Here is an 11,939-nt window from a genome sequence, read left to right as displayed (position 1 = left end):
TTTGCAATGACTACTTAATAGTTTTTCTGATTCAACTATCGAAAAGAAAAAAACCTTTAATTTGCAAGGACTACTTAATAGTTTTTCATGTAAATTAAGTCTTAGTAATTATTCTTGTAAATTAAGTTTTAATTAAGATATGTTTGATTGAAATTTTTCTATTTATTTTCCCATCTCATTCTCAAATGCGATGGCTAATTAAGAACTTTTTCGATAGAGTATTTTTTGTCAATTATGTTTTAATTAAGATTTGTTGGAGTAATTCAGTTTTTTTTGTATTTCTTTGAATGACCGTTCAGGTAGCTTTAATTATGATTTTTCAAATATTTTTTTGTTTTATTATTATGGAATGTATAAATATTTTTGTATATAAACTTATTTTAAACTCAATAGTATCAATATTTAAGAATGTTATATTTGAAATAGTTTTTATGATAAATTTAAATTTATAATATTTTATTATAAATTTAAATATGTCAACTGCTTTACCTTAAAATTAAATATGTCAAAAAGCAACGATTAAAATGGATAAAAAGATAAATAATTAAGGGAATTTGCGCTTTAAATTCAGATGAATATAAAATACAAACATATTTATTTATAAAATTTGAATCACTAAACAGTATTTCAACTTAGGATAAAAAGATAAATAATTAAGAGCATTTGCGCTTTAGAAAGACGGAAATGAATATAATAAAAACAAATTTATATTTAAAATTTGAATGATTAAACAGTAGTTCATCTTGTAGATTCTTATAATTAAACCCAAAAATTAAGAAGTAGCGACGATTAAAAAGTATAAATAATTAAGGGCGTTTCCGCTTTAAAAATGGATTGAAATACAAAACATATTTATCTTTTAATTAAATGAGTAAACAGTATTTCCTGTTATCAATATCAGGATGAATTAACTGAGCAGGCTGTATTTTAATTTTAAGCCACACTCCAAATTCGTCCTCTAACTAAACAATTTCCAGATTTATCTCTGATCGTTAAATTAACCCTGTTTAGTATAATAAGTGAGGAGCTACAATGATAAGGTAAGATAATACAATGCGAAAATACGTAGGCGGATTTTCACGTTGGCTCTACCTTCCCTGGTGAATATCGACAGCTGCAGAATCGACATCGGAGTACGTCGAGGAAGAAGTTGCTGTACCCCCTGGTGTTTTGTCAGAAGCAGGTGCGCCCACAATATCCAGATCAATGAAAGAGACAGGTGCGCCCACCCGATCCAGATCAATGAAAGCAGGGGTTGCGGGCGAAGGAAGATATTCTCTCTCGCTCGTGAGCATCGACACCACCCGAGACATAGAAGGCCTCAGCGACGCAGCTGCTTGAGTGCACAGAAGACCAATCTTAATCACTCTAATCCCTTCCTCGCACGAATAGCTACCCTCGAACGTAGAATCCATAATTTCTAAAGCTCTCTCTGCGTTATACAATCTCCATGCCTGCTAATTCACCATTGTCAACAAAACATAGAGCTTTAGTTAGAAAGGATTCATACTTCTATGGACATGTCTGAAAATATCATCTACTTCAAAGATGAGATCCACATTAGCCCTACTCGTTCGATGAGAAATTCCCTGTCTTGAGGCAAACTCTGATTCTTTCTTCCGCTGATAATTTCAAGTAGAAGCACTCCGAAGCTGAATACATCTGCTTTCTCTGTTAGCTGTCCGCGGTACGCGTACTCAGGCGACATGTAACCGCTGTACAATAGTGTGTACAATGAAATTTCCATATCTTAACCTATGAAAATTATATGAACAATACTGGAGATAGAATACTTACAAAGTTCCTGCAACTCTAGTGCTGACATGGGTTTTATCGTCATCAAAAAGCTTGGCTAAGCCAAAGTCTGTTATTTTGGGTTTGTGTTGATAATCAAGTAAAATATTACTTGCTTTAATATCTCTATGAATAATCCGAATGTCAGATTCTTCGTGAAGATAAGCCAGTCCACGCGCAGTTCCAACTATGATTTCATACCTCTGTCTCCAATTGAGTAAATGGCGTTTTTTTACATCTACAAAACATAGACTAAAAACATTAGCAAGCTACAAACACAATCCCAATATTCGAAGGAATCAGGATCTGTGCAGCCATTAAAGAGGGATAAGCTACCGAATATCATATTGTCGAGGCTACCGTTCTGGAGGTACTCGTAAACTAGTAGCCTTTCTGAATTTATCACTGAGCAACCAAGCAGTTTCACTAGGTTCCTGTGTTGAATACGACTTATCAAATTTATTTCATTCAGAAATTCCACATCTCCTTGACTTGAACCTATTTTCAACCGTTTCACTGCGACCTGTCTGCCATCTGGTAGACCCCCCTGCCGATCAGTAAACATTATAGCACGTCAAAAACATTTCTGTGGTTTTTCGATTAACAATGTGATCTCCTTTAAAATGAGTTAAATTGGATTTATAACCAAACGCTAACCTTATATACGGACCCAAAGCCTCCTTCGCCGAGTTTTTTCTCCGCGTTAAAATTAGATGTAGCCTTTCTCAAAGTATCGTATTTGAAAATAAGCTCCGGATTCGCTGTACTCATCGACAAGCTGATTTCTCCTTTGTCGCCTGCGAAAATAATTGCAGAGCGTTTAATTAAGTTGCGGTAAAGAAGTGGGAGAGAAGTTCATAGTATAGAAGCTAGTAGTTAGCTACTTCAAGACCTCCAGTTCGAGAAAGAGATTCCAGGTGTTCCCGAAGAGAGGAAGATTTCCATCTGCAAAGAGATGTGGCTGCAATCAATCCAGCAATAGCGGCTACTACACCGAGGGTTATCCGAAGCGCGTTAGGTCTTCTTGCTTCTGTATATTTGCACAAGAATTCTCACACAATTGGCATTGTTTTATCTCACGAAAATAAAATCTTCATATAACCGCCACCATATTCTTGATAATAATTATAAACTATATGTTATTATCTGTGCTTTATTTCACAAAAATGAAATCTTTACAAAATTGCCACTATATTCCTGATAATTATAGACTATGTAAAAGAAGATACCGGATTTTGGAGGGGTTTCTTGTGGAGTCGGCGATGGGGACTGCGACTGCGAGAGTATCAAAGTGTTGAAAAATGGATAAAGCTCGGAACGCAAATAGCAGTTCACAGACGCGAATTGTGACCCAAGAGCTCCAGCTGTGCAATTGTAGTATATTTGGGACAACGCAAACTGTAGGCACGCCTCGCACTCTTCCGTGGACAGATCTGCCCAACACTGCGCTAAGGTGTAGATATGATATGTGGAATTATAAGGTGGAACGGTTTGCTCTGCAGCAAAAAGTTTGGGACTCTTCGCAGCTTTATAGAGAATATTTAGGAGCAGGGCCCTAATAGTGATTGTGAACTCTGGCTGACTGTTTTCCCTGGGTTGCACCCAACATGCATTTCTGCGCTCTCGCTAAAATTGTTGGAAAAACTTTGATTGTCGTAACGTAAGAAGCAGCCGTCTAGTATAATAGATGCAGAAGTTTTGCTGCATCCATAAGTGTCGGATATAATAGTGCTACGTGCAGTTTCCACGCACTGTTTGCAATCGGAGGAATTTAAGTCTCCCCTGCATTGGGCAGCCCCATAAACCGTACTATCGCTATTCTGCCTCTCATCAACAGTAGTTGTATCGTATCTGATCGTAGAAACGTTTTCCACGAGTGAGTCCAAAACCTGGTTTAGGTTACTCTGGAAGGCGCTACCGTTCGTATATTCGCTATTCTCACAAAACTCCACAACGAAATTATTGTACTGATCAGAGGCTGTGAGGGGCGTAAGTATACAGACATACAGACACTCACGATAAGGAGGCCGATATTGATGATTTGCTTTATGATTATCGCCATCTGCCGGGCATCAGCGCGACGCTTTGCCATATGCTAAATTAATGAGTGGTGTTGCTTCGGAAATGGCGATGGCAAATTCGAGTTACAGCATTCATTTGCAGTTTGGTCTTCGACAGCTCCTTCAGGGTCGTCTGGAAAGTTTTCTGATAAATTACTTAAATGTGAAGCGTTTTTTTTTAACGGAGGAAATCACGCTTTTTTTTGGGGGTTTGCATATATAGTCTTGCTTACCAGACATGTAGGACCAAATTTCCCAATTTCCATACTTGATAGTTGGAACACATTTTTATAGCTATTTAAATATCTAAATTCTTTTAAATAATTTATTTGAAAATTGATTCAAGTCCAATAAGAAATATTTTTAAAGATATAGTCTGAAATTAATAAATATAAATATATATATATATCGGCCTGGAGTATGCCGTAAAACTGCTTCTGCTTGGCTAAGAGCTCGTCTTCCTCGGACGTAAGGAAACAGGTTAACGGCCCAAGACCCAGAGGCATCTGGCAGGAGTGATGAGCCTGCTCCCTTACGGACCACCAGCGGGTTATTTCAGGTGGCGTGGTTTTCCTATCTAACTGTGATGAGTCAAACCGACATTCACGGATAGCAGCCAGAGATGGCTGTCCTCACTGTTGGTTTTGACACCTGAGTTGATAGGTTTTTCCACCTTGGTGAAGAAAAATAAATATATATATATATATATATATATATATATATATATAATTTATTTGAAAATTGATTCAAGTCCAATAAGAAATATTTTTAAAGATATAGTCTGAAATTAATAAATATAAATATAAATATATATATATATATATATATAGATATAGATATAGATATAGATATAGATATAGATATAGATATAGATATATACTTCATGGTTCATGTTTATTGTATAGGGAATTTCATATATTCTTTTTATGATATTATTATCATGGTTCATGTTTATATATATAATTTTTTACCATTTAAATTATATTTTTAAATATTTAAAGAAATTTAATATTTTAAAAATATTTTACTCACAATTCCAAGAAATTTTGAATAAATTTCAAGATATTTTTACCAAAATCATAATTTTGTTTGGTGAATTATTTTATATAGTATATATGGTTAAAATGGGAATATTTTATTTTAGTTATTTTATATAATTTTATATACATATTTTACCATATAATATTTTTTTATGCTTTATATTATTTATATTTTAATTATACATATTGAAATATTTTATTTATGACTTACATTAATTTTTTGTAAATATTTTGTAAATATTTATAAAATTCCAAAAATCATACATCATCTCTTTACTGAATTTTTTTTTTCAATTACTTTTTCTCCCTGTACAAAATTATTATATTTTATATGAAAATTCTCTCTCTCTCTCTATATATATATATATATATTATACACTAAATTTTTAAAAATTTAAAAATTTGTGTGTATATATGAGATTTTATCTACTTATAAAACAAATTATGTCATTCAATATAAATATTAAAATATTATATATTTTTCCAAAAAAATTAATAATATTTATTAAAAAAATAGAGTGTAATATAATGTGTTATTTTTCATTGTTTAAATTGTATTTTTAAATGCTAAATAGAGTTACATCAAGCTTAAGAAAAATCTCATTAATTCAGTCTCAAAAGAGGTAGCAAACACTATCAAATTGAGTCCTTCCCTTAATCCTTTGTCTCATAAGTTCATTGAGAGCAATCCCCTAACCCCAAGGATTTATGGATTTCTGAAAGTTCATAATATTGGAGCTCCCAGGAGGCCAATTGTTAACACTATCGGTGGTCCCACCTATCTTCTCGGTAAGTGCTTACCACAAAAGCTTAAGCCTGTCATATGTCGCATTGACTCTTTTCTTAAAGACTCTGCCTCCTTTGTTCAAGAGTGGAAAGATATCAAGTTCGAACCTGGAGATTTGTTGGTTAGTTTTGAAGTCGTATCGTTATATACCAAAATCCCCATCTAGGAAGCCACTGACATCACCAACCACATCACTGACAAAGACATTGCCAAATTAGTCAAGCTATGCCTCACCTCGACCTTTTTCAGTTTCCAAGGTGAGTTCTATGAGCAAACTTGCGGCGTTGCCATGGGTTCCCCTCTCTCCCCTATCGTCGCTAACTTGTTTATGGAGGATTTTGAAACCGGGGCTTTACCCACTGCTAGATTTTGTCCTAAGAAGTGGAAAAGGTTCGTGGATGATACGTGTGTCATCTGGACTCATGGGCGGGAGAAATTAGATATGTTTCTAGACCACCTTAATTCTCTTTCAAACTCCATCAATTTCACCATGGAAGTGGAGGAAAATGGTTCCCTTCCCTTCCTGGATATACTACTTTCTAGGATGGATGATGGTTCTGTGAGTCACCAAGGTTTTCGAAAGAAAACTCACATGGAACAATATCTCCATGCCAGCTCTAATAATTTTTCGGCTCACAAACTTGGGGTGCTCAGTACTCTTGCTACTTGCACTCTAATAATCTCTAATCTTAGCCACCTTGAACAAGAGAAATCTCATCTTCTTGAAGTTTTTAGAAGGAATGGGTATAGCAGATCGCAATGCCTCAAGGCCTTTCACAGGGCATGCAAGGTAGCTAGAATCAAACCTTTAGTGTTGATCCTATCTCTAAGGTTCGCCTCCCTTATATCTAGGGAACCACGGATAGAATTTCCCATGTCCTTAGGAAGACTAATGTCGCTTCCTCTTTCAATCCTTTCCATACCATTAGGAATTCGTTGGGATCTATCAAAGACCCTATTGATCCTAAATATATGAAGGGCATCTACCTTGTTCCCTATTCCTGTGGTATCCCCTATATTGGGGAAACAGGTAGGTCTATTAAGCAGAGAATCCATGAGCATGCTGCTGATATTAGACACAACCGATCGCGCTCATCAGCCCTAGTTGAGCATGCAGAGAAAACAAATCACCATGTATGCATTGAAGAGTCCAAGGTCATTGCTACGGCAAATCACTTCCACCATATGAAGTTGAGGGAAGCAATTGAGATTGAAAGGCATGCCAAAAATCTTAATAGGGATGATGGGTGGAAACTAAGTACGAGCTGGACTCCGACGCTCCAGCTCTCACGTTTTGATTCCTCCCTCTCCTCTCCTTGGTTGTTTTTATCTTCTTCTCCTTTTTTTTACGATTCATAAATTTATAAAAAATTTGAGGTCTTTCTCTTTCTTTTACTTTCTGTGGTTTTAATAGATCTAAGAACTATTTTTAATTTTATAATTAATTCTAATTAATAACCCCCTCCCCTTCTTTTCATTTTATCTCTTTAACTTAGGTTTTCTTCCTTAATAATATATATTTTTATTACTAATAAGACCTTATTATTAAAGCATTGAAATATTAACATTTTGACTCAAAAGTATATTTAAAGACTATGATATAATGAATTAAAATGTTTAGTGATTAATAAGATATTTTAAAAGCAATTAATTATAAATAAATATATATTGTTTTAACAACTTAATTAATGTTTATAATCAATATAATATTCCTAATGGCTAGTTTTAAACTAATTTATAATATTTTAATATTTTATTTCTATCAGCTAGTTTATTTAATCATTTTATTATTTTACTTACCTAATTTAACTACTTTACTAATGGCTAGTTTTTGAGAGCATATTCTGGGCTATGATATATCCTTACTATTTATTCTTCACCTTGTCTTGAGGATGGATCACATTAGATGATTACCCAATTCATAATTATGTAATTAATCTAAAAGGCATCTATATACATTATGAATCATAAAAGTCTTCGATCTAACATAATATATAAGGCCAAGTATAAATTTTAACCATATATATAATTGATATAAGCATAAATTAATTAACATAGTTTTTTATTGAAATCTCTTGTTAAAATATTTTTTAAAAATATTAAATTCTCTCAACTTAATAATTAAATTAAACATAATTTTATTCTTATATAATAATTTATATCTATTATTTAAATCATTTTTGACAAAATATAATTAAAAATACTAAAAAAACATAAACTTAAAATATAAATATTTAAATAACCAATAGCATGATTTATACATATCTCTTGTTAAAATATTTTTAAAAGTATAAAATTCTCTCAACTCAATAATTAAATTAAACATAATTTTATTCTGATGTAATAATTTATATCTGACAAAATATAATAAAAAATGATTGAAAATATGAAGAACACAAAATCTTAGAATATAAATATTTAAATAACCAATAGCATGGTTTATGCATGCATGTTGCAAGAATGATCGATTCATGCTCTCTCCTCTCTTACGTCGACTAAATACTCCGCGCTGGAATATTGATGATCTCAGCCATGAGTATGCTTAAATCAAGGTTTTAAAAATGGATGCTCGTCCTACTTATGTATAATTAATTTTATAGGATATACTTCTTTATTGACTCCACCAGTACCGCTGTGTTAATATATCATATCGTTGTGTTAATACTTCATTAATTTTTAGAAAGGCATGATTTTGATGATCTGTTTCTTTATTGATTGATTATTATATCTTTTTGGTTGAGTATTGATTATTATTAGTTTACTATTAATGAATAGTAGATGTAATGTTTAATTTTAAAAATTAAATTTAATATTATTGAAATATTTTTTTTTAAATATTTGATACGATAGTATTTTAAATGTTTTATTGTAATTCTTACAGAATGTCATGTGGGTAACTTTTTCGGAATTTTGTTTGCCATAATTTCTAGATACATTTGAAATATTTATGTTATGATTTTTAATATTTGTGTAGTAATTTTTAATCGTTATATTTTATAAAAAAATCACCCAAAATTAAAATCTTTGAAAATAGGCACATTCATGTTATAACATACTTACCATAGTTATCACTCACCATAATTTAGGCAAGTGTTTACATTAAAAAAAAGACATGAACAAGACCTAAATAAATATACTTACCAAGAGTTATTTTCCATCATTATTTATATGTTTTTCAACACTTTAATAAGTAGGAGAAAAAATGTAAATGTTCACACTTTGGTTACTACCCACCAAATTTTATACAAGTCATTTCCTCTTCTTAAGTGATTAATTTTTCCAGTTCATATATGAATTTTTTTGTGAAAGCAAAATATACACATGAGTAACATAGACTAACTACCTTGCAACACCTATTTTAATACAATTGTTATTGATAATGTTAATACCATGTTAAAAATATAGTTTTCTATTTAATTTTAAATCCAATTGGCATTATGTCAAAATTAATAAGTTTAAGTTTAAGAATATGATAATGAAGGTTAAGCCTATTGAAACTCTAATTGGTTTATTAAACATTAGAAATGTAAATATTAAATAGATTCCTTTAGAATCTTAATTGTATGCTTCAAAAACAATAAAAGAAGTATCTTTAAGTTTATCATAGTCAAGATGACTTAAGAGATTAGGAAGGTCACTACTATAATGGATATTTTGCATTTGAGTTTTATTTTAGGTGTGTAGGGAACTCAAGGAGAAAGTGTCTTTCAATTTCAACTCTTTTCTCCGATACTTAATTTAGTTATGTAGTTTGTGAGAGTTAGCTCATACTTTTACAATGATTTTCTTCTTTGTGTTAGTCACAATTGAAAAATATTTTTAATGATTTAGATTAAAGTCCACCACCTCCTTATAATACCTTAACTTCCTTTTACATTTTATTATGGAAATATACTAATCATGTCCACATAGAAAAAAAAAAATCAATCCTTTCAAATACAAACCTAAAAAGTTTATATATTTTCAACTTTGTGGAAATTTTTCTTTTGATTTAATTAATTTTTTAATGATATTAGAATATTTTTAAATAGTGCAAAATTTTCTTATTAAATAACATGATTATTTATTTTTGTTAAACACATACATGGCAACAACAGAATATTAAAGATAAGCATGAGAGTATATCTGCTATTAACAAATGATATACATTTATAGTACATTCATATGACCTTTGGTTTCGTATTCGAAGGTCTCTTGGACTTCCATAGACTAATCAACTTCCACACCAACCCTTTGAGGATTAGGTGTCCAACATTCCCCCCCTTAGTCCAAAGGGTTATGTATGAGTCCAAGAAGAGAGTTGTAATACAAAATGTGCAAAAATGCATGGCAACACTACATTGAATGTGCTCAATGAATTGTTGGTATAAGGGAGGTGGTTTAAGGATGACCACCAACACTGGAATGCTTGGAGTAGTTCCCAAAAATCTTCCAAGTCTGGCATGAAGCTCGGGCCTTCTGCTAGAGGAAGTGATCCTGATATTTTGAAGAGGTAAACATCCAACCATAAAAGGGAGGTCTCACCTCGCATAAAAGGGAGAACCTCAACCTTAAAAGGGAGGTCTCAACTTGTGATAGTTTAAGGATGACCAACAACTCTAGAATGCTTAATGCAATTCCTGGAACTCTTCCAAAACTGACAAGAAGATGAAGTCTTTTGCTAGAGAAAGTGTCTCCAATTCTTTGAAGATGGATCACTGACTGAAGGCATGCTCAGGGACATATTTGTCTCTGGCTGCAGCTCTGAATCTGGTATGACAGGTTGTGTCTTAGGCTCGCTTGATGTGGCTTCAAAGCTTGTAGATGACCATCACTTCCCTCCCTGTCAGATACAAGGTGAGATAACGAAGAAAACTCAACTGCATGACTATTCAATACTCGAGAACAAATCATGATATGAATGAAATATCTTCTTCGTTGTTGAATCCCATTGCCAAGAAGTGATCCATCCAAGATGAATCTTTGTTCTTACAAGAGGTTTGTCTCTGAGGCATCTATTTGAAGAATCACTGGTTTTATGATAGTGCTTACATGGATGAAGATCAAAATAATGGTCTTTCATATGGCCAACTCGGTCACAGTGTTGGCATTTCACAATCTGTTGTTGTTGCTGTGGAAGAGGACTAGAATCTGGAACAGATGAAGTTGAATTGTCATGAAGGAATCCAACACTCTGAAACTAAATGGGCTTTGAGTAATATGGAATATGAAAGGAAACCTACTTATCATATCCAAGACATGTTCTGTGTTTGTTGCTGACAAGCTCTTCCCAAGGTCTAATGATGGGCTTGGGAAGTGCAAACCAAACTTCTGTTTGTGCATGAAATTCTGTTGCTTCATTGGGAAATGGATCTGAATCAACTGCAACATTATTGACTTCTTGTTTATGGGAGTTTATTTCATTGTTCTGAATAGAAACATGTTCATAATGATGACTCCATTGTTGTAATTTTGCTTGTTGTAGCTGAGATTCAAGCTACAAAAATTCAATCTTGTTTTGTGCATTTTGCAATGAAGTTCTAATGTCAACAAGAGAAACTTTTTTGATTCTTGCTTTATCATTGTTATGAAACCAACTCACAAAAATATAGAAAAGATAGATCAATGCCTTAGAAATAAGCCTCTTCGAGGGGGCAACCTCATGTACATTATACAAATGAACAATTCTTAGATGATACAAATGACATGACCTCCTTTCTATATATAGGAGTCTAAGGGGTCATAATATAATCAAAGCTGACATAACAATAATAATATAAGGGCACAATAATAACAATAGTGGGCTTTTATGGGGCACAATAACAACAATATAATAAGGGGGTTGTTCTAATAATAATAAGGGGTTACACTAGTAGTATAGGGGCCTAACATGCCCCTCTCCTTCAAAATGTGTTGTCCTCAATGCTTGAGTAGTTCTTGATGCTTGTATAAAATTCTTGTCCTCCCATGTGGAATATTTAGTGGGTAAGTTCTTCCACTTAATGAGATACTCTGAAATTGATCGATTTCGTAGCTGTCGGGTTTTTGTTTCTATGACTGCTCCAGGTTCCAATATGATTTTTCCTTCCTCTTCAAGTTCTAGCAACATTGTTTGAATTGGGATATTCTGAAACTTTTGAATGAGTGGCCACACTTCTTTGTCCTTCTTCAATTCATCCATTGCTTCGTTTATCCAATCTGGTTGGATAATAGAAATATCACAAAACAATGCTTCCACATCCTCATCCTTTCTTGAGAGTGCATCTGCAACAAAAAATT

At 32.7% G+C, this 11,939-nt stretch overlaps 1 protein-coding gene across 1 annotated transcript; it reads right to left on the bottom strand.

Moving 5' to 3' along the window:
* Window positions 1-1,088: 1,088 nt before the first annotated feature.
* Window positions 1,089-4,094, bottom strand: LOC149240689 (cysteine-rich receptor-like protein kinase 42). The gene is made up of 10 exons (XM_089370281.1): window positions 4,088-4,094; window positions 3,943-3,999; window positions 3,440-3,772; window positions 3,024-3,290; window positions 2,687-2,824; window positions 2,452-2,591; window positions 2,131-2,341; window positions 1,798-2,032; window positions 1,571-1,715; window positions 1,089-1,454 (listed from the first exon to the last, which is right to left on the bottom strand). Exons 1-10 carry the CDS (start codon window positions 4,092-4,094, stop codon window positions 1,089-1,091), a joined length of 1,899 nt encoding a protein of 632 aa, XP_089226407.1.
* Window positions 4,095-11,939: the final 7,845 nt, after the last annotated feature.

The sequence above is a fragment of the Pinus tabuliformis genome, chromosome 8 (assembly GCF_031772625.1).
Source record: "Pinus tabuliformis cultivar Carrire ecotype Pingquan chromosome 8, CPIR1, whole genome shotgun sequence".
In the NCBI taxonomy this organism is placed as follows: domain Eukaryota; kingdom Viridiplantae; phylum Streptophyta; class Pinopsida; order Pinales; family Pinaceae; genus Pinus; species Pinus tabuliformis.
The sequence above is the reverse complement of the archived record's forward strand: the minus strand, read 5'-3'. Positions and strand labels throughout refer to the sequence as shown.

Coding starts and splice junctions, on each gene's coding strand:
- LOC149240689 (XM_089370281.1), bottom strand. Junction 3,291..3,439: donor CTTACGTTACGACAATCAAA/GTTTTTCCAACA, acceptor TTTTTGCTGCAG/AGCAAACCGTTCCACCTTAT. Junction 1,716..1,797: donor ACTAGAGTTGCAGGAACTTT/GTAAGTATTCTA, acceptor ACTATTGTACAG/CGGTTACATGTCGCCTGAGT.